Source organism: Nycticebus coucang, chromosome 3 (assembly GCF_027406575.1).
Source record: "Nycticebus coucang isolate mNycCou1 chromosome 3, mNycCou1.pri, whole genome shotgun sequence".
Taxonomy (NCBI): Eukaryota; Metazoa; Chordata; class Mammalia; order Primates; family Lorisidae; genus Nycticebus; species Nycticebus coucang.
In genome coordinates, this window is record NC_069782.1 from 61,618,640 (window position 1) to 61,640,689 (window position 22,050).

At 52.7% G+C, this 22,050-nt stretch overlaps 4 protein-coding genes across 7 annotated transcripts; 2 read left to right on the plus strand and 2 right to left on the minus strand.

Annotated features, from left to right (window-relative positions):
• Positions 1-2,555: 2,555 nt before the first annotated feature.
• On the minus strand, positions 2,556-4,089 carry LOC128580577 (adenylate kinase isoenzyme 1-like). Its single transcript, XM_053582593.1, has 2 exons — positions 3,919-4,089; positions 2,556-2,813 (listed from the first exon to the last, which is right to left on the minus strand). The coding sequence occupies exons 1-2, from the start codon at positions 4,084-4,086 to the stop codon at positions 2,559-2,561; spliced, it is 423 nt and encodes a 140-aa protein (XP_053438568.1). The 5' UTR covers positions 4,087-4,089; the 3' UTR covers positions 2,556-2,558.
• A 2,311-nt stretch (positions 4,090-6,400) lies between these two features.
• Positions 6,401-15,119, plus strand: GTF2F1 (general transcription factor IIF subunit 1). Of its 4 annotated transcripts, XM_053585098.1 has the most exons (14): positions 6,401-6,438; positions 6,632-6,820; positions 6,908-6,954; positions 7,842-7,914; positions 9,530-9,723; positions 10,972-11,142; positions 12,842-13,026; positions 13,560-13,713; positions 13,798-13,859; positions 13,946-14,065; positions 14,185-14,258; positions 14,339-14,477; positions 14,679-14,796; positions 14,880-15,119. In XM_053585098.1, the coding sequence occupies exons 2-14, from the start codon at positions 6,809-6,811 to the stop codon at positions 15,082-15,084; spliced, it is 1,554 nt and encodes a 517-aa protein (XP_053441073.1). In that variant the 5' UTR covers positions 6,401-6,438; positions 6,632-6,808; the 3' UTR covers positions 15,085-15,119. The 4 variants fall into 4 exon arrangements, with proteins under 4 accessions (XP_053441073.1, XP_053441074.1, XP_053441076.1 ...); XM_053585099.1 differs by lacking the exon at positions 6,401-6,438 and having other exon boundaries at positions 6,446-6,820; positions 14,185-14,255; XM_053585101.1 differs by lacking the exon at positions 6,401-6,438 and having other exon boundaries at positions 6,446-6,820; positions 13,801-13,859.
• Positions 15,120-18,189: 3,070 nt separating this feature from the next.
• On the plus strand, positions 18,190-20,239 carry PSPN (persephin). The gene has a single exon (XM_053584048.1). The coding sequence runs from the start codon at positions 19,438-19,440 to the stop codon at positions 19,987-19,989; it is 552 nt and encodes a 183-aa protein (XP_053440023.1). The 5' UTR covers positions 18,190-19,437; the 3' UTR covers positions 19,990-20,239.
• A 2-nt stretch (positions 20,240-20,241) lies between these two features.
• ALKBH7 (alkB homolog 7) lies at positions 20,242-21,954 on the minus strand. Its single transcript, XM_053584047.1, has 4 exons — positions 21,724-21,954; positions 20,887-21,060; positions 20,672-20,796; positions 20,242-20,468 (listed from the first exon to the last, which is right to left on the minus strand). Exons 1-4 carry the CDS (start codon positions 21,952-21,954, stop codon positions 20,306-20,308), a joined length of 693 nt encoding a protein of 230 aa, XP_053440022.1. The 3' UTR covers positions 20,242-20,305.
• Between the last annotated feature and the right edge of the window lie 96 nt (positions 21,955-22,050).

The following is a 22,050-nucleotide window of genomic DNA, read 5'->3' on the forward strand; positions in this document are numbered from 1 at the left end:
GAGGTGGGAAACACACAGACTGAAGTCAACCAGTGACTTTGGTGGGGAAGCCTGGGAGAGACGCTCACATCACCACCACCACCCTCACCAGGAGCGGGCAGTGTCTGCAGCCTCTGAGCACGCCGGCGCTCCGAATGGAAACGCCAACAAGGAAGCCTTTAGTATGTCTGTGAGGAAACATTACAAATGCATGCACTCGGGGGCGATCCCTGGACGCCCAGGTTGAACCACAATCGCGGTTTGGCCACACTGGCTGTATCTGGGCCTAAACGTCCTACCGCTATTGCTGGTTCTGTATTTTCAAGCACATCCCAGATCCCGTTACTGGCGTTTCCTCGCTCATCCAGAATGCCGTCACCACATCTGACAGGATTAACATTAATTCTTAGATACCATTTAAACATCGTCCGCGCCACACGACACCTCTGCAGACTCTACCGCAGGGACCGCCACAAACTCAACTGCCTGCCTGGCGTGCCCGGGAGGCGCAGAAGGCACACCCCTCCGACCATCTCACGGCGTAGGGGTTAACAATCAGGGACCTGAAAGTAAGGCTGCCTGGGCTCCGCCGCCTAAGGGGTGAGACCCCGGGCCAGCCCTCTGGTCCCGCTGCGAGCGCCTGTTACGTTCTGTTAGATTGAGCGCGTTGGTGCGGAGCACCCGGAGCTGCGCGGGCTGGGTGAAAGCTCGGACAGCGCGCACGCTGCTGTTGCCATGGGGACCTGCAGGCCCCCCCACCCCCCGCTGCCAAGTCAGTCGGTTTTCGAGAAAAGCTGGCGGGGTTGATATGTCAGCTCCTATTGTTGAACGCTGGCCAAGAATCCAAAAAAGGAGAAGTGAAGCACCGCACAGTCCAAGCCCAACAGGTTGACGGTGTACCAGACGGGTCCCCGGGCGGTTCGGGATTTGCAGCTTTTGTTCTGAGACTTCGCGGCCACATGTGGAACCCACCCGCGGGGGCATCCGCTACCGTCCAGGCCTGGGGGTGAGGTCCGCAGAGCAGGGAATTGGCCCGGCCTCTGCCCGTGGGGAACGCCGGGGCCGGGAGAGGGCGCCCACGAACCAACCCCTTTTTAAGCTGACTGCACCGAGACCGCTAGACCTCTGGATTCTATCAAAGTGCCAGGACTTCTTCGAAAGGGATTTTCACTGGGATCCAGCAAGTCCCAGAAAAACCTAGAAGGCCTACAGCCTGCAGTTTCTTGTTCCCTGTCTAACCACTCAAAACGGAATGGGAATGATCCCCACCCCACCCGAAGTCCATAGGGAGGTTTAAAATTAACCTGGCCTGGATTCAGTGGTGCGACCCGGTAATCCCAGCACTCTGGGAGGCCAAGGCAGGAGGATTGCTTAAGGCCAGGAGTTTGAGACCAGCCAGGGCAACATAGCAAGACACGCCCACCCATCTCTACAAAAAATAGAAAAATTAGCCAGGTTTGGTGGTGCACACCAAGCTACTGTAGTCTTAGCTATTGGAAAGGGTGAGGCAGGAGTATCACTTGAGCCGAGGAGCTCAAGGCTGCAGTGAGCTATGATGATGCCACTGCATTCCAGCCTGGGCAATCCTGTCTCTTAAAAAAAGAAAGGAGGCCGGGCGTGGTGGCTCACGCCTGTAGTCCCAGCGCTGTGGGAGGCCGAGGCAGGTGGATTGCCTGAGCTCAGAGGTTCAAGACCCATATGAGCAGCAGTCAGCTAGAGTAAGACCCCGTCTCTACCAACAACATCAAAAACAGCCAGCACCGCAGGAGAAAGAAGAAAATCAACAAAAAGGAGTACTTCAAACAAAAGAAGAATGAACAAACACACTGAAATTAAAAATTTAAAAAAAAATTAAAAAAAAAGAAAGGAAGGGAGGGGAGGAGTATTTCCTAAAATGGCAATATAAATAAAACCAACCAACAGGATAAAAGAAAAACAGATAACCTGAAGAAATTCATATTCACTACAACTTGTTCAGTGCCAGCCCCTCCCCCTCTACTCAGTGTTCCAATGTCTCCATGTCACCACTTGGACCACACAATCTGAAATCGCCCACTCCTATTCTTCCAGAACTTTATTGTGTTTCTGTCTTTCTTTTTTTGTTTGTTTTTTTTTTTGGCCGGGGCTGGGTTTGAACCTGCCACCTCTGGCATATGGGACTGGCGCCCTACCCCTTGAGCCACAGGTGCCGCCCATGTGTTTCTGTCTTTCATTGCACTTAATGATCCCAGAAATGTCTTTGTTAAGAGCAGGGACTGTGTCTTATGAACTCTGTACCACCCCCACACTCAAGGACAATTCTTATTCTAAGAAGTTCAGGGATGGGCAGTTGGGAGGTTAAATAAACAGATGAATGAGCAACTGTGCTATGTATTCCCTCTCTATGGCCTAGAGAAGAGGCGGAACCCACCTGCTACTAAGGGGGTGAATTGTTCATCTCCCAGGTGCTGGGAATAAGGCATAAAGATAATAAAATAACTTCCTCCTTGCCCCCAAAGAGCTTGTTATCTCTTTACCTGGGTTCCAGAAGATTCCAACACCTTGACTGTCCCTTGATAACAAAACACTGCATTTTCCTCTCAGAACCTCCCTGGAGTCTCAACCCCTCTGCTCTCCAAGCAGTGCAGGCTTACCCAAGGTTGTGAGGGAGGGATGGGCTTTGCACCTTGACACATGCATGCAGGCATGCGCACACACACACACACTTTGGGGCCACTCACGATACGCTCAAATTCCTGGGCCTGTTTCAGCTCCCGGGGAAAGCCGTCGATGAGAAAGCCCTGGCATTCCGGGTGGGACAACATGTTGTCACTGACCATATCTAGGATGATGCCCTGGGAAGGAAGCAGGTGGATTCAGCACCTAAGACCCACATCTTACCATGACCCTCACCCTGGGGTGACCAGTTTCTATGAGGGTCACCCTAGCAAGCTTGCCTCCTCAGTCTGGACCTCAAGTGAAGACAGGGTGACAGGCTCAGTGCCCATAGCTCAGTGGTTAGAGTGCCAACCACATACACTGAAGCAAGCAGGTTTGAACCCGGCCCAGGCCTGCTAAAATAATAACTGCAACAAAAAAAATAGCCAGGCATTGTGGCAGGTGCTTGTAGTCCCAGCTGCTTGGAAGGCTCAGGCAAGAGAATTGCTTAGCCCAAGAGTTTGAGGTTGCTGTGAGCTGTGACGCCACAGCACTCTGCCCAGGGTGACAGCTTGAGACTGTCTCAGCAAAAAAAAAAAAAAAAGACAGGGTGACAATGTCCTGCTCAGCACCTGGATTCTGAGTCTGCTCTGATGGTCCAGTGCAGGGGTCCTCAAACTGCAGCCCACGGGCCACATGAGGCGGTGTGATTGTATTTGTTCACGTTTTGTTTTTTTACTTCAAAATAAGATATGTGCAGTGTGCATAGAAATTTGTTCATAGTTGTTTTTTTTTTTAACTATAGTCCAGCCCTCCAGCAGTCAGAGGGACAGTGAACTGGCCCCCTGTTTAAAAAGTTTGAGGACGCCTGGTCTAGGGAGACCACTGCTGAGAACTAGAGACCAATGGTTTACTGGCGGGGGATACCTACCAGAAGCTGGGGGTTTTGCGTGTCATCTAATCATCACCTCAGTATTATGAGGTACCGAGGTTCCCTCCATTTTACAGGTGAGGAAGCAGATTCAAAAGAGCTCAGTGATACTTGCAGAGTCATGAAGGGAATAAACACTAGCTAATTATACAGGGTGGTTCTTAAGTGCCAGGCAGTCTGCCTAATGCTTTATAGGGGCAATGTCATCCAAACCTCTCTACAGCCTTTTGTTGTGGTCTCCCCATTTTACATACAGGAAAATAGAGGCTCACTCTAACAAAGCAATGGCCAAGCCAGGAGCTGAGGTCTTGCTGCATGGCCTGTTCCCATGGCCCCTCTTCTTCCCCTCCCCACCACCCGTGAGCTCTCACCGTGGGCACCAAGAGTCCCTGCAGCATGAAGTCATGGATCTGCCGGCCCCGCTGGGTGCCTCTCTGGGCCTCCTGACGCAGCAGCTGGCCCAGCCCCACATGGCAGAGACCATACTTGGTGGCCATATACTTGCACTGTGTTCCTTTTCCACTGCCTGGACCGCCCATCACGAAGATGATCAGGACAGACTTCAGGATGTCTGTGGTGCCCGAGGGTAGAGGGAGGGGGTTGGATTAGCACCTGGGGATGCTGGGGCGGGGGGGGGGCTCTGTGATTGTGTTCAGAGGTTAGTAGAGCATGTCCTGAGGTGACACTGGATACAGGTCTCTTGGTGTACCCTCTTTTGCCCTAGAGTAGCATCTGTGGGTACATGTCCAGGCATCCTGTGAACAGGTGCTAATGTGTTGCTGTGGCTGAAACTGTAAGCTTCAATAGGCAGGCCCTTTGTGCATGGCAACTCTCTCAAGCATCCCAATGACTTTATTATCCCATTTTACTGTTGAGGAAACTGATCCCTGATTTCCCATCCCCCTGCCTTCACTTTGTGCTAGCCTAATGGGTCTCCTTTCCGTTCCTTGAACTTGCCAAACTCATTCCTCCCTTGCTGTTCTCTCCACCTGGCTCAGTTCTGTGAAAGGAAAATCATAGCCTCAGGCACCTGTGAAGAGTTGGCCCCACAGATCATTCATTAAGAAAATCTCTTGTGTGGGCGCAGTTGTCACGCCTATACTCCCAGCATTGTGGGAGGCTGAGGTTGGTGGATTGCTTGAGCTCAGGAGTTGAAGACCAGCCTGAGCAAAAATAAGACTGTCTCTACCAAAAATAGAAAAACTAGCCAGGTGTAGTGGCAGACACCTGTAGTCCTAGCTACTCGGGCAACTGAAGCAAGGATTGCTTGAGCCCAGGAGTTTGAGGCTGCTCTAAGGTAGGTTGATTCTATAGCACTCTACTCAGGGTGAGAGAGTGAGCCTCTGTCTAAAAAAAAAAAAAAAATCTGCTAATTTCTTGCTGATCTCCCATAAGCAAGGACATACAAATTGTACCTATGTCTAGCACCTAAAACTAAATCCCATCGGATTCCACACTAACAATGAATTACAAGTTTATCTTACAGGTAACAGACTGCAGACAACCTGAATCAGACATTCTTTTACCTATCCAAGAATATCTACATAATTGATGCTTCCCTCACTACCTTATTTTATGTAAAATTTATAGGTTTCTTGGGCCTCACAAGAACGTATCCACTGCCTCATAAGCACACCCCACCCTTCGCCTTTATCCTTTGTTGCCTTTAAAATGTAAAGGTTTCAACCCCCCTCCTTTTGGAAAAAAGGGACAGTTTGCACTCCATGTTTTGCACAGGTGCATCCTCAAACTCTTGGCTTAATAAACCTGCATTTATTGATATTTTTTGCCTCATTTATTTGTGTAGATAGTTCCTTCTGGTCAGTCACACCGCAGCCACCAGGCCTTCTGTAACAAGTCTCAAGAACCTCCACACCTCTAATACACCCTGTCTCAGAACCCCATTTCCTCCACAGCATTAGCCACAGTCAGCCCTGACTTCTGTTTACTTGTTGTGGTCTCCCCCCAGCCCAGACAGATTCTGTACCCCACAAAGGCAAAGATGATCATTACCGTATTCCCAGTAGTTGGCACAATTACTGCCATCTAGTAGAGGATGAGGAATAAAGGAATATCCAAGGCTACCAGACACATTTACGGCGTCTGCAGTTTATGGTCCAATACTTGCTTCTTGTTTCCCTCCTCCTGTGCTTAGCCAACTCCTATGCATCCCTCAGGGCTCAGATGAAACCTCTCCTCTTCCCTGAGCCCTCAGAGCTAACTGTGCTACTTCTTTTCCCTCCCGGGTCTCCTCCACGGCCCTGTAACCTACAAGAGGGAGGGGAGCAGGTTGACAGATTCCCTCCGTCGTGGGGCCCGGAACTCTGCAGGTCCGGAAGAGGATCGAGGAAAGGCTGAGTACGCGCAGTTGTGTCACTGTCATGAGGAGGTGTCGCGCGCACTTATGTAATGGGGGGGAGATACCTGCACCCCCTTCCTTTCCTCTACATCCTCCTTCCCTTTCCCTAGCAAGCCAGTCACCCCCGCGATGTTACCCTTCTCCCGAGGCCTCAGAGGCCTGCACTTCTGGGCCAGCTTGGACTTGCACAGACCCATCCCGTCAGCAGCCCCTTGCGGTGGTCGCGCCCCATTCCCACCCACGCTGACTCTTCCTGGCTTGGTTCAACGTCATAAGGGACCCCGTCCCGATCATTTTGCGAGGTGATGGGGTCCCCTCCCATCCCTGTAGTAGCTGGAGAAGAAGAATCCGAAACTATCTCTCAAGAGCCGAGCGATGGTTGCTATGGTGAAGCGGCCTCCGGAGCCACTTCCGGGGAGAGATAGCACATGCGCAAAGCTCCTAAAAAGCCGCAAGTAGGGGACTGAGTCAACCTCCCTACCCAGGATGCTCCGCGGGAACTTGCGGGCTGACGTCAGGAAGGTGGGTCCTGGTAGGTAGCGATTAAGTTAATCCTCTATATAAGAACTCCAGCGGCAGAAGCCAATTCTCGAGTCTCAGATTCACCTTGTGTTTCCTTCTCCGGAAAAAAAGGCAGGAAGGGCACAGGTGACAGCGTACTGAGGTGACCCCAGCCTCCGAGGCGGATGCCATCGAGACGGGGCTAGGGAAAATTTCACTTCCAGGTTACGAGCAGACGGATCTGGCCGAACGCTGCTTCCGGTTAGCTGCGTAGGGTTTGGGGTCCTGGTTCGTGGCCATAGACCCTACACCGAGAAGGCGGCTTCCACTGACTGAGGGACGTGAACTTCGGGAGAGACAAAAAGAATCCGGTCGGACCGGACCCGAACTGACCATTGCCCATGGCGACTCTAGTGAGTATGAATGAGGCGGGTTCGCGGGTTCCGGCGGGCGGCGACCTCCGCAGCCCCTCACTCACGATCTGCCTTCTCTTTCCGCAGGGCCCCTTGGGCCAGAATGTCACTGAGTACGTCGTTCGTGTTCCCAAGTAAGTCCTCGGCCCCACTGCCCATCCCCACCAAAAGGAATTATACCGTCACGAGGCTTCCTCCAGATTGGTAGCGACTTGGAGGGCAGGGCTAGGATTTGGGGGTAACACTGTTTCTTGAATGAATGAGTGAGTGCATTAATAAACAGCACGACTCAGCTACTTGGCCTAGTATTCAAGACTTATGTGGTCCTTTGCTGCCCGGACTCTAGCCGTAAAGACATATTCTTTGTTCTCTTTTCAGCTGGTCAGGGTTTTTTTTTTTTTCCTTTCTAGGCCTTTGTTCATGCTGTTCCTCTGTCAGGAGCGCCTTCCTCTCCTCCAACCCCCAAACTCTGCTGTGGATTCTTCTTATTTTTTTTTTTTTAGAGACAGAGTTTCACTTTGTCGCCCTCCGTAGAGTGCGATAGCATCACAGCTCACAGCAATCTCCAGCTCTTGGGCTTAGGCGATTCTCCTGCCTCAGCCTCCCAGGTAGCTGGGACTACAGACGTCCGCCACAACGCCCGGCTATTTTTTGTTGCAGTTTGGCCAGTCGGTATATGGGGGCCGGCCCCGCCCTCTGCTGAGGATTCTTGTTGATCATGCAAGACCCGCTTCCAATATTTTCCTCTTTAAGGAAGTACTCCCAGCTTGTCTTCCTTCTTCCCTCCTCAAAGCTGAGTTCTCAATTATCCCCACATCTTGGGTTTCCCCAAATTTTTCCCCCTCCTTCTGCTCTTTGCCTGAGGTCAGGAGGTGATGAGTCCCAGCTTTCCTGACAGACTGGAAGTCCCTGGAGTCTTTTATGAGTCCTTAGTATTGCCCACCACAAAGGGCTGAGGCACTATGAGTTTGTTGATTGAATGGTTGGTTGGATTAACACTTCCTCTTCTTGCCCACTCCAGGAACACAAATAAAAAATATAACATAATGGCATTTAATGCCGCTGATAAAGTCAACTTTGCTACTTGGAATCAGGTAAGTCCTTGGATCTTGGGGTTAAAGAACATGACCCTGGATTTGGTGGTTGTGATAGTTGTTTGCCCTTTCTTTTTCTTTCTTTTCTTTCTTTCCCCTCCCTCCCTCCCCCCTTTTTTTTTTTAACCCACAGTGCCAGCTTCTAAGTAATATTTGCTTAGACATAATAATAATTTAGCTTAGTTTCCTCAGTTTTCCCCGAGTGGACATAAAACAATGACAAAGGCTCAGGCTGAGGTGCTGACAATGACTTTTGTGTGTGTGTGTGTGTGTGTGTGTTTTTGAGACAGTTTCAAGCTGTTGCCATGGGTGGAGTACCGTGGTGTCATAGCTCATAGCAACCTCCAACTCCAGCTCAAACAATCTTCTTGCCTCAGTTTTTTCTATTTTTAGTAGAGATGGGGTCTTGATTTTGCTCAGGCTGGTCTTGAACTTGTGAGTTCAAGCAGTCCACACGCCTTGGCCTCCCAGAGTGCTAGGATTATAAGCATGAGCCACCATGCCCAGTTGACAATGATATTTTAAAATGTAATGTAGGGTAGTGGCAGGTGCCTATAGTCCCTACTACTCCAGAGGCTGAGGCAAGAAGATCACTTAAGCCCAGGAGTTTGAGGTTGCTGTGAGCTAGGACACCAGAGCACAGATAAAAATAAAATAAAATGTAATGTAGGGCCGGGCATGCTGGCTCATGCCTGTAATGCACTGTGGGAGGCTGAGGCAGATGGATTGCCTGAGCTCAGGAGTTTGAGATCAGCCTGAGCAAAAGTAAGACCCTGTCTCTACTTAAAATAGAAAAATTAGCCAGTCATGAGCCCAAGAGTTTGAGGTTGCTGTGAACTATTACACCAGCACTCTAGCCTGGGGCAAAAGAGTGAGACTCTGTCTCAAAAAAAAAGGTGTAGTGTAGACTGTTAAATTGCCCAAAGATTTAAATTTGGAAAAATCTCCTTTAAAGGTATCTAAATTCCTGGAGCAATTCTGAGTCAAATGGAGAGAGTTCTAAAGGAGGTAGTTTTTACTGTTTTTGTTTTGTTGTACTACGGAGATCTTGTTTATTTTTTTTACTTTTAATTTGGAAATAATTTTCAGAATTTCAAAAAGTTGTAGAAAGAGGCCAAGTGTGATGGCTCACACTTGTAATCCTGGTATTCTGGGAGGTGAAGACAGGAGGATCACTGGAGATCACTTTAGGAGTTTAAGACCAGCCTGAGCAAGAGCAAGACCCCATCTCTACTGAAAATAAAAATTGACCAGGTGTGGTGGCAGGTACCTGTATTTTCAGCTACTTGGGAGGCTGAGGCAAGAGAATCTCTTGAGACCATGAGGTTGAAGTTGCTATGAGTAGGCTGATGCCATGTTACTCCAGCCTGAGCAACAGAGTAAGACTCTGCCTCCAAAAAAAAGTTGTAAAAAGGGATGCAGTACAAGGTTTACCCAAATCCCCTTTACCCAGGTTCACTGAGCACTAACATTCTGCTTCCTTTTTTACTATGCCAGAAGTTGTCTTTGAGCATCTTAAAGCTCAGCTTAGGGAGAGTGAAACATGTTTCTAGTTGGGGCACAGCCCAAGTAGAGGCAGGGACCCTGAGAGGTTTTGCTTCTTGCTCCCCTGTAGGCTCGACTAGAACGGGACTTGAGCAACAAGAAAATTTACCAAGAGGAGGAGATGCCTGAGTCAGGTGCAGGCAGTGAGTTCAACCGCAAGCTTCGAGAGGAGGCCCGGAGGAAGAAGTACGGTGTTGTCCTCAAAGAGTTCCGGGCTGAGGACCAGCCCTGGCTGCTCCGTGTCAATGGCAAATCAGGCAGGAAGTAAGTGGGGTGTGGGTGGTGGGTGCCAGCCAAGGAACCAGCCCACATGCTCCCTCATGCCTGCACACTTTGTAGGATGTGGTCTCTGAACCTGTGCAATGAGAGAGCCAGCACTCCCACCCTTATAGGGTTTTATTTTTACAGATGAATTGGGTTGGTGCTCGTACCTAGGCCTCATGCAGCTCTGAGTGCCACAGTGTAAGAAGCCCGAGGGGCTGATGAGGGCAGAGGTGTTGTGAAGCTTGGGACAATCTTTTGTAGAGAGTGACCTGAGGACAGGGCAAGAGAGGTGAAGGTCAGGCTGATGAAGGGCACCCCAAGCAGCCTAACCGTCTGGACATGTGGGGAAGAAGTGTGTGATGGTGACAGACAGTGGGCTGGCTGGTACAGGGCAGTGGATGACATGATATGGCCAGACCCTGGGCCTTGGGGATCCCTAAAAAGCTGTAGTCAGAGAAGGGCATTCAGGTGAGATGACTGCCTGGACATTTGGGGCATAAAAGGGTGTGGCAAGGCCCTTGAGGAAGCTAGGAAGTCATTTAGGCTCCTGGAGATGTTGCCCCAGCCAAATGTCCTTCAGATCCACCAATGTCTCCCTGTCCCACCTCAGTCCTCTCCCTGTTTCTTTAGGCTCCCAGCTGTAGCTTGAAAACCGTGGAACCAGAGGCAAATCTAGACAGGTCTGACTCCAGGGCTGGGCTCTTCATGGCTGATCTAGTTCAGCCCTTGCACAAATGATCATGATACACATAACATGCCCACCTCTGAACCCATTCTGTGAGGCTGGAGTGCTGGCCCTGCTCCCCAGATGTGGAAGTTAAGACTTGGGTGGTCAGGGCAGCGCCTGTGGCTCAGTCGGTAAGGCGCCGGCCCCATATACCGAGGGTGGCGGGTTCAAACCCAGCCCCGGCCAAACTGCAACCAAAAAATAGCCGGGCGTTGTGGCGGGCGCCTGTAGTCCCAGCTACTCAGGAGGCTGAGGCAAGGGAATTGCTTAAGCCCAGGAGTTGGAGGTTGCTGTGAGCTGTGTGAGGCCACGGCACTGTACCGAGGGCCATAAAGTGAGACTCTGTCTCTACAAAAAAAAAAAAAAGACTTGGGTGGTCAAAAAGCCTCCCCACGGCTTCATATAATGTTGGGCTTTCTTTGGAGAGCCTTGGTAAGCGCCTTAGAGGAGGCAGGGTCTGGGAGTGCAGGCAGGGCCAGGCCAGTCTCTTTGGGCCAGGCTGTGACTGTGGCTCCTTGCAGGTTCAAAGGCGTAAAGAAGGGAGGCGTGACAGAGAACACATCCTACTACATCTTCACTCAGTGCCCTGATGGGGCCTTCGAGGCCTTCCCCGTGCACAACTGGTACAACTTCACACCCCTGGCCAGGCACCGCACCCTCACTGCTGAGGAGGCTGAGGAAGAATGGGAGAGGTGAGTGCGATGGGTGGGGCTGTGCCAGGGTGTGGGAAAGGGAAAGTGTTGCCAGACTTCATGCTGGGAGATGGGGCTCAGTGGAGGCTGGGGCAGACACTGACCTGCCCTCACAGGCTCTAAGCGCAGTGGGGAGGCAGACTAGAGACTCTCAGGTCAAGATGGGCATGTGCAGGACGCTGTGAGCAGTGGTGAGGCAAGAGCATGGATGGGCAGAGCAGGGTGGTCTAGATAGCCTCTCCATTTCCCCCAGCTGGGTTGGGGTCCTTGGCAGGGGGTCCTGCGAGTGGGCTCCTGAGCACTGGCATTGGTTGGGGTCTGGAGGTGAGATGGGTGAATGGCACGGGGCTGTAGGGACACAGTGTATGAGGCCAGACCAGAGTGACTATGGGAAAGGATGAGGCTGGGCCCAGATTTGGGGCCTCGATGCCTAGCTCAGGATGAAACTGCCATAAGGCTCCACCACCCTGGGGCACCTGCACACGGTGGGAGAGGCACCCTGGGTAAGTCTGCAAAACCACATTTGCATGTTTCCAGGATTAGTGAATGCTCACAGAATTTGTGGCTCCTAAAAGGTTAAAAAATCACCATTTTTTACCCCTTTGCTTAATCATTTTGCTTAGTTTTTACATTTTTGAATGAGTCATGGGTTGATTCAGCTCCAAAAGCAACCCCTATAAAAGGCAGACAGGCATGGCACCTTTTTTTTGTTTATTTTATAAGAGACAGGGTTTTCTTATGTCACCCAGGCCAGAGTGCAATGGTATTGGTAATAGCTCGCTGCAGCCTTGATCCTCCCACCTCAGCCTCACGACTAGCTGGGACTACACGTGTGTGACACTACACCCAGCTAACTTTGTTAGTTTATTTTTTGTAGAGATGGGGTCTTGCTATGTTGCCCAGGGTGATCTGAACTCCTAGGTTCAAGCAATACCCCCACCTTGCCCTCCCAAAGTACTGGGATTACAGGTGTGAGCCACCACTCCTGGCCTTGGCTCTTTTTCCCAGTAGTGTTCTGGGGATGCCTTTGGTTGCTTCATTTGCTATATTTTTCTTTAGAATCTGCATTGTAAGGTCATTAGATATAGTTCCATTCTTTAAAACATCCATGAGCAAGATGAGCACAGTGGCTCATGCCTATAATCCTAGCAATCTGGGAGGCCGAGGTGGGCGGATTGCCTGAGCTTCAGGAGTTTGAAACCAACCTGAACAAGAGTGAGACCCCATCTCTAAAACTAGCTGGGCATTTGGCAGGTGCCTGTAGTCCCAGCTTCTTGGGAAGCTGAGGCAAGAGGATCACTTGAACCCGAGTTTAAGGTTGCTGTGAGCCATGATGATGCCACAGCACTCTACCCAGGGTGATAGAGTGAGACTCTTGTCTCACAAAATAAATAAATATATAAAAATAAAACATCCATGAGCAGTGAGACAGTATTACAGTGTTCCAGTGACCCAAAGGAAACATCAGTACCTTGCCATTGTGAGCTGAGGGAGGTGCCGAGACAGAGAGAACCATGTGAGCCCTCCTCCTGGGGGGTCTCGGGCAGGGAAGGAGTCAAGGAGGGGGCGGGTTCTCAGGTGTCCACTGCTACCTGCTGAGTTGTCAGGGGTCAGAGCACTGGCAGTGCCTTCTGGGGCCCTGGCGCGGGTGCAGGGCTGGTGGCTTGTCAGCCACTCTGCCATCCCCTTCCCCCCACAGGAGGAACAAGGTGCTGAACCACTTCAGCATCATGCAGCAGCGGCGGCTCAAGGACCAGGACCAAGACGAGGATGAGGAAGACAAGGAGAAGCGTGGCCACAAGAAGGCCAGTGAGCTACTCATCCATGACCTGGAGGACGACCTGGAGATGTCATCTGACGACAGCGAGGCCAGCGGCGAGGGGTGTAAGGCTGGGGGCCCACTAGTACCAGGGCTTTAGTTCCTGGAGGTGACTGGTGGGCTAGCTGCTGAAAGGAAACGGTCGCTCACTGCAGTCCTGGAAATGAGAGGCTCTCAAGGCCACCCAGGGAAGCAGGACCGGGGCCGGGGAAACTTTGAGGCCATGGCCTGTAGTGAGGAGTCCACTGGAGGGCACTAACTACATAGGGACAGCCAGTCTGAGCCCTTCAGCATGCTCTGGGCTGCAAGGGCTATTGTGGTTGTCTGGTGCCTGGCAGTGGGGGATTTCGGCACATGGGGTATGCAGTGGGTGTGAGAGCATTAAAGGAAGGATTTGTGGATACAGGCTCAGGACTGGGGAGTTTGCCTAGGAGATGTATCCCCTGGGCCAGCCCTGCACATTTCGGGAGCACTTGGCTGGCCCTAGAGAGGGGCAGTGTCCCCAGGCTGCGAGGCCTGAGGATGTCAAAACAACCATAAAATATGAGAACTGAGATACATGTGTGGCCTGAACTGCCCCTACTTCTCCCTCCCCCAGGCAGCAGAGCCCCCAAGGCAAAGAGGAAGGTGCTACCCACCAAGGCAGGCAGGAAGAGGAAGAAGAAGAAGGGCTCAGATGATGAGGCCTTCGAGGACAGTGATGATGGGGACTTTGAAGGCCAGGAGGTGGACTACATGTCAGATGGCTCCAGGTGAGTGGTGAGGGGCAGGTATATGGCCCAGCCCTGAGGTCCCACGGCCCCCCACACACCCTCTACCCACTCCCTGTCTTACAGCAGCTCCCAGGATGAGCCAGAGGGCAAGCCCAAAGTGCTGCAGCAGGAGGAGGGGCCCAAGGGTAGGCCAAGACTAGTGTTGGCTGGTGGGGGTTGGGCCAGCTGTGCCCCACTCCCGTCACACCCGGCATGGCCTCCTGCCCCCCAGGTGTTGATGAGCAGAGCGAAAGCAGCGAAGAGAGCGAGGAGGAGAAGCCACCTGAGGAGGAGAAGGAGGAGGAGGAAGAAAAGAAGACACCCACCCCACAGGAGAAGAAGCGCCGGAAAGGTGGGACTCACAAGGCCTCAGCATTCAGGTCCCTTTATCTGCAGTGGAGGTGAGAGTGGGTGCAGGGGTCCCAGGGTAATTCTAAGCCCAGTTCTGTGCCACCCCCCACTTCCCTGCAGATAGCAGTGAGGAGTCAGACAGCTCGGAGGAGAGTGACATTGACAGCGAGGCCTCCTCAGCCCTCTTCATGGTAGTAAGTCCCAGCTGGGGGTGGGAATGTCCCAGCCGTCTAGTTTCTGGACTGATATCCCAATTCTACCTTTATCTCTGCAGAAGAAGAAGACACCCCCCAAGAGGGAGCGGAAGCCCTCAGGAGGCAGCTCAAGGGGCAACAGCCGCCCAAGCACACCCAGCGCTGAGGGCAGCAGCACCTCCTCCACCCTGCGGGCTGCTGCCAACAGACTAGAGCAGGGTGAATGCCCAGTGCCTCCCCACTGCCCCAGCCAGCCCCCACCCCTACCCTGGGATCTGAGGCCACAGGGGACAGAGAGGAAGGGTGGAGGCCTGTCCTTTGAGCCTTTTGTACCTCGATCTTGGCACTGTTCAGCCCAGGGTCCTGCCCCAAGTTCCAGCTCCCTATCCCTAAGACTCAGCCCTGACTCTGCTCCAAAAGGGAAGCGTGCAGGTGAGACACCGGCAGCTAAGCGGCTGCGGCTGGACGCTGGGCCCCAGAGTTTGTCTGGAAAGTCAGCCTCACAGCCACCATCGGGCAAGTCAACACCCAGCAGCGGGTGAGTTGGTAAGGACAGTGGGGAGGGCAGGGGCCAGAGGGGAGATTCTTACTCATGCCACCTCCCCACCCTCTGCTCCGCAGTGATGTGCAAGTGACTGAGGACGCTGTGCGCCGCTACCTCACCCGGAAACCCATGACCACGAAGGACCTGCTGAAGAAGTTCCAGACCAAGAAGACGGGCCTGAGCAGCGAGCAGACTGTGAATGTGCTGGCCCAGATCCTCAAGCGACTCAACCCTGAGCGCAAGATGATCAATGACAAGATGCACTTCTCCCTCAAGGAGTGAGGCTCTGCTCAATAAACAGGCTCTGTTCTCCAGGACTTCTCAGCTCATGAAGTCTGTGCTCACTGCCACGTGTCCTCTGCTGTTTGGTGTCTCTCCCTGAGTCCCAGCGCCCCAGTGTTAGCAATTCTTAAGCAGTTCTCTTCCAAGCCCTCCTGGAACCTTCAGATGCATTTTAGACCCTCTCACCCCCTTTTCCTCCTCACTCACCCTCTGACACACCGACTAAGCATCTGTGCTGCCTGCTGGGAAGCTTCTCTAGCTTCGTCTTCCCCTTCACTGGGCCTCTCTTCAGCCTCATTTGTCCACTGTGTGGCCCATTAGGTATTTAGGTTGCCAGTGACTCCATTTTCAATTGCTCAAAGTTGCCTTTGTTTCCTTTGCAGATCATTGTTCTGTTCGAGTAGTCTTTTATTTATTATTTATCATTATTATTATTATTTAGAGACAGTCTCACTTTATCGTCCTTGGTAGAATGCGGTGGTATCACAGCTCACAGCAACTTCCAACTTCTGGGCTTAGGCCATTCTCTTGCCTCAGCCTCCTGAGTAGTAGGTGCCTGCCACAACGCCCAGCTATTTTATGTTGCAGTTTGGCCAGGGCCGGGTTCAAACCCACCACCCTCAGTATATTAGGCTGGGGCCAGTGCCCTACCCACTGAGCCACAGGCACTGCCCAAGTAGTCTTTTTTTTTTTAATTGTTTTAGAGACAGGCTTGACGCCCATAGCTCAATGGTTAGGGCATCGTTGGCCACATACACTGAGGCTGGTGGGTTCGAACCTGGCCCTGGTCTGCTAAACAGCAATGACAACTGCAACAAAAAAATAGCTGGGAAGGGTGGCGCCTGTGGCTCAGTGAGTAGGGTGCCAGCCCCATATACCGAGGGTGGCGGGTTCAAACCCAGCCCTGGCTGAACTGCAACCAAAAAATAGCCGGGCGTTGTGGCGGGCGTCTGTAGTCCGAGCTGCCCGGGAGGCTGAGGCAGGAGAATCGCTGAAGCCCAGGAGCTAGAGGTTGCTGTGAGTCCTGTGACATCATGGCACTCTACTGAAGGCGGTTAAGTGAGACTCTGTCCCTACAAAAATAAATAAAAATAAAAAATAGCTGGGCACTGTGGCGGGTGCCTGTAGTCCCAGCTATGGGAGACTGAGGCAAGAGTATTGCTTAAGCCCAAGGCGCACTACTGAGGGTGACATAGACTCTGTCTCAAAAAAAAAAAAAATTGTTTTAGAGACAGCATCTTGCTCTGTCACCCAGGCAGGAGTGCAGTGATCTCATCATAGCTCACTGCAGCCTCCAACTCCTGGGCTCAAGTGAGCCTCCCACCTTAGCTTCCTGAGTAGCTAGGACTGCAGATGCCCACCATTACACCTGGCTCATGTTTTAATTTTAAGGATCTTTGTAGTCTTACCAGACACATCTAGAATCTCAGATTCCTGGGTTTCCTGTTCTATCTTCTGACTCCTCTTCATGATTATTATTTTTTGTTTGTTTGTTTTATTTGAGAGAGTCTGTCGCCCTGGGTAGAGTGTCGTGGCATTATAGCTCAGAGCAAACTCCCAGGCTCAAGTGATCCTCCTGCCTCAACCTGAATAGCTGGGACTATAGGCACCTACTATGGCACCCAGCTAGTTTTCCTATTTTTAGTAGAGACAGGTCTTGCTCTTGCTCAGGCTGTTCTCCAACTCCTCAGCTCAAGCAATCCACCCATCTTGGCCTCCTAGAGTGCTAGGATTACAGATGTTAGCTACCACGCCAGGCTGTGATAATTCTTTTTTTTATTTTTGAGACCGTCTCACTATGTCACCCTGGGTAGAGTGCCATGGCTTCACAGCTCACAGGAACCTCAAATTCTTGGGCTTAAGTGATTCTCTTGTTTTAGCCTCCCAAGTAGCAGGAAGTACAGGTGCCTGCCACGATGCCCGGCTATTTTTTTGGTTGCAGTTGTCATTGTTTAGCTGGCCCAGGCCAGATTAAACCCACCAGCCTGGGTGTATGTGATATACACCCTACCCACTATAAGCTATGGGTGCTGCAAAGATAATTATTTTCTTAACTGTTTTTTTTTTTTTTTTTTAGACAGTCTTACTTGGTCACCCTTGGTAGACTGCTATGGTGTCTTAGCTCATAGCAACCTCAAACTCTTGGGTTCAAGTGATCCTCTTACCTCAGTCTCCCAAGTAGCTGGGACTACAGGCACCTGCCACAATGCCCAGCTCTTTTAGAAAGACGGTCTCGCTCTTGTTCAGGCTTTTTTTTTTTTTTGAGACAGACTCAGCCTGTTGCCCTTGGTAGAGTGCTGTGGTGTCATAGCTCACACCAACCTCCAATTCGGGCTCAAGCGATCCTCTTTCCTCAGTTTTTCATTTTTAGTAGAGATGGGGCCTTGCTTTTGCTCATGCTGGTCTCGAACTTGTGAGCTCAAGTGATCCAACTGCCTTGGCCTCCCAGAGTTAGGATTACCAGTGTGAGTCACAGTAAGAGGCCTGGCCTATTTCTTGTGTTTTGTAATTTGGGACTGGACCTCACGGTCAGCTGGGGGTTCTTTGTGGGGATCCTCGGTAGCCTACTTTGCAGGGTGTTCCTTCCTGATGGTTTTCCCTGTGATTCTGCCTGCTACCCAGAGTATCATCCCATGCCCATTTTATATGTGATTCTCAGCTCAGGGACTCTGTCTCTAAATGACCACCAAAGCCTAACCTTCCTGGTTTCTGGAGCTGATTTTTCAGTTTTCCAGTGATGTTCACCTTATCTTTACATAGGCTTGGTTATGCATTTATTTTGTCCGGCATTGCCAGCATTCTGTAGGAGATAGGCTTTTCCAGTTCCTATGCAGTAATGTGGCTGAAAATGGAACTTAGTTGACTTCAGTCTCTGCTTCTGAACCTCTATTCTGAGTAATCTGGTTGTGGGGAGGATATTCTGTCTTGCCAGTGGTTGGAAAATGCAGGTTGGAAACTTAACCACTCAGCTCAGCAGGCCCTTGGCTGCTGAGGGGGAATGCCTGAGATAACAGGCTAATTCCTAGGAATGTCCCCCTTTTGGTCCAGCCTGCCTCCTACCCTCCTGTCATACAGGAAAGCAGCCCTGGCCCCTTGCCTTGGCAGATTCTCCCCTGCTGTTCGTGTCATGCAGACCTCAGTCTGCAGCCTCTCTACCAGGAGACTAGGCAGTATGGCACAATGGTTAGGGGGAGGGGGCCTTGTACTAAAGGGGACGTGAGTTCAAATCCCAAGTCTGTGACTTAACTCTGAGTGACTTCGGACAAGGGCCTTTTTGTTTGGTCTGAAGGTAACCTAAGGAAGTTCTCGCTGACGTTGGAGTTCAGGACACTGCCAGTCCTGCCTTATACACGAGGCAGTGAATGTCCTTGTGGCTGCTTCACTTACCTTTGTGTAATGAATCTAGAAGAAGATTTCTTGTGGCAGAGATGAGATTTACAATTCCAATAGCGGTTCATAATTCAGAGTTGCTACTAATTTACATCCTCACCAACAGTGTCAAGAGAATGCCTCAGTCACTCAAACCTGTATGCAACCATTCTATTTTTTGCCAATCTGATGGGGTGCAGACTCTAAATTTTACCCCATTCTCTCGTGCATGGGGTGGAGCCCCTTTTCAGACATCACAGGCTATTTGTACATATATTCCTTTGCCTCAGAAGGGGCCTCCAACTCCCCTCAGGCTTGATGCTCTTAGACCCCAACTAGTCTTGGGGTTCTCAGGTTGGCCTTTCGGATACAGGAGTGCCTGCCCCCCTGTATCCTAGTCCTTGTCTGTTCTCTGGCCTCTCCCTTTTCCTGTTTTGATGCTGACTCCGCCAGGCCCGGAGACAGGGGCATGAAGTCCTAATCCTCTAGGCAGGAGCCATAAGGGACTCACCAACCTGCCAAGCTGCTCTGCCCAGCATAAGCATCTGTCCCACCTGGCACGTAACCCGTTACATAGGGGCTTCTGACCCCCAGCACCCTGCCTTAGTGGGGAGGGACCCCGATGGTGGGGCCCCTGGAGCCCTCCACCTCCCTCTCCAGGCCATAGGTGGGGTGAGGACACTGGGCACCCACCCTGGGTTCAGCCCTGGCTACAGGCACAACCCTCATAAATCGGGGCATCAGGAGTGTCGGAAATGGGTCTGTGGAATGTCAGGGTTGGGTGGGCTGGGAGGGTGAGCCCTTAACTCTTAGGAGGGAAGGATGTAGGTTAGGAGCTTTGGCCTGGACCTGAGGATGTGGTAGCTGAACTGGTGCAGCAAATGGGGCCTTCTGGCTGCAGCAGCCGGTAGTGAAGAGGTTAGCCCCCCAGCCCAGGCAGGAGATAAATTCAGGACACAGACCTCCTCTGGACTTGCTGTCACAATGGCCACCAGGATGGTCCTGCTTTGCTCTCTGCTGCTGCTGTCACTGCAGTCAGGCCTGCACTGGGGCCCCAGTGACGGGGAGGTTCCAATGGCTAAAGGAGAGTTGTCTGAGCAGGTGGCAGAGGCTGGCAGGACCCAGCTGGGTAAGGACTCCCCAGGATCCCCATGGATTCCCAACTCCCTCCTGTCCAACCTTGGCCCAATATCAGCGCCCTTCTCTCCCCCAGGTATCCGCTGGTTTCCTGCACGCCTGCGCCGAGCACCAGCTGGCCCATGCCAGCTGTGGAGCCTGACCCTGCCCGTGGCAGAGCTGGGCCTGGGCTACGCCTCAGAGGAGAAAGTCATTTTCCGCTATTGTGCTGGCAGGTGCCCCCTTGGTGCCCGCACCCAGCATGGCCTGGTGTTGGGCCGGCTGAGGGGCCAGGGCCGAGCCCATGGTGGACCCTGCTGCCTGCCTACTCACTATGCTGATGTGACCTTCCTTGATGACCGTCACCACTGGCAGCGGCTGCCCCAGCTCTCAGCGGCTGCCTGTGGCTGTGGCGGGTGAAGGTGCCAGCCCAGGAGCCACACACTGGAGGAGCTCAGCTGACGTATTTGTTGTTGGCCTGGACACCGGAGAAACACCGGAGGGGAGGTAGAGCAGGGTGGTCAGCAATGAGCACAATAAAAAGACCACCCTCCCATACTTGTGACCATATTTTCAACCTCTACTGCCCACTGGGGTCGCCAACATCAGGTGCCATCCTGGGCTTCCTCAGTATGTCCCAGCTCCGGCAAGCAGCTAGCACAAGGACTCCCGGGTTGTCCATCTCCAACTTTATTCACAAATCTAGTCTCTAGGAAACTTGGGGATGGGCCTGGGGTCAGCAAGCAGGAGGTGGCTGTCTGGGGTCCCTTGGCCCCATCCCTTCTGGGAGGGAGCGGCAGATAACAGAGATGCGTCGCCTCCGGGGAATCCATCGCTCCCCAAAAAAGGACTCTTCATCCTGAAGGATCTCATGGGAAAAGTCATAACGGGCCGAGTCCCTGTGAGAGAAAACAGAGTCTATGTGATCAGGTGGGATAAGGGCAGCCCCTGCTCCAGGCAGTCCTGTGTTCACCTGTTTCCATCCCCCCACACCAGCTTAGAGCATCTTCTGCAGGGGCTGGATTGAGGGAAAGTGCTCAAGGTAGTGGGTGGACATTCAGCACATCCTGGGACAGGTAGAGGCTCCTTTGGCTGGTGGTACCTAAGGATGTAGAGGGAGCCTGGCTCCAGCAGGAGTTCCAGCCAATCTCCTGGCTCCTGGGTGTGCACCAGCCGCATGACACTGGAGGACAGGAGGGACAGGCCGGCAATGGTGTTCCCACAGAACTGGAAGAAGGGGTGTGGTTGTGGGTCAGGCTTTGGCCTGGCCTGCCCACCCCCCAGGCTGGGCATCTAAAGGCTCTGGCCTCTGCCCACCTTGATGCTGTCCACGTGGGGCTTGATATAGCCCCGAGGCTCCAGGTCCAGCACATGAACTGAGGAGAGCAGAGTCTGGCCAGGGCCAAAGGCAGCCGCCTCCACGCGCTGCAAGATGGCCCAGCTGGCCTCTGACCAATGCGACTTCTCTGTCTCCCGGAAGCCGTGGATGGCCTGCACAGAGGGTTGGGGTCAAGCCTGGGAGCTTACGGGGGAACAGGGTAACTGAAGCACAGATGGGGCATAAGGCAGGGCAAGGAAGGGGCTGGTCCTCCCAGTCTGATTTGATGCACCCTCAACGCGCAACCACTACCTCATCTAGGTCTCAAATCGATACAGGGGACCCCAGAGCCCATCTAGGCCTGACGTCAGTCCTTTGCAGCCACCCCCAGTCTCCAGTTCATCTTCCCCAATGCTGGTCCTGCCACAAAATTAAATTTTCAAGCACTCCTCTCAACTTGATCCCACTCAAGTCTGTCTCTGTCCCCAACAGTTGCCCTCCCTCATCTCACTACAAACCACCCTAAATTCCAAATTTCGAGGTTCCATATCCTGCCTCCAGTTAAGGCCAGGCCCCCAAAATACCCTTCCTCTGGGTCCAGCCTCTCCTACTGCTCCAGCCCCGCCCCTCGCTCTAGGTACCTCCCTGCCGTGGCCCTACCCCAGCGTGACCGGCCCCCAACAGCACCGGTTCTGTCGGTACCGCCACTGTGCGTCCCCGCCCATCCTAGCGCCCACCCACAACCACGCCCCCGGCGCATAAGCCCCGCCCTCCTCAGCTTTCTATTCCTGGGGCCTGCCACCCCCCCCTCGCTCCCCACGCCAAAACGGCCTCACCGCGTCCCAGTGGTCATATTCGTAGCGGCGGCGACGCAACTCAGGCTCTAGCTCCCGACTCAGCGTCTCCTCCTCAGCCGCGCTCAGGAAGCCAGGCCGCACCACGGCTGCGTCCCGCAGGCGGTTCAGCACGGCCGGGCCCGAGCCTCGTACCCACCGCGGCCCAGGCAGTGTCCAAAGAGCCAGCCGCCCACTCCCGGCCATAGTCCTGGAGCCGGGTAGTGGAAGCATTCGGGGTCAGGCAACGCCCACACTCCACAGCCATTGGCTGTGACTTGACAGTCTCCACCAGAGATTGGCTTTCTTCAGAGTCCCGCCTCTCCCTCA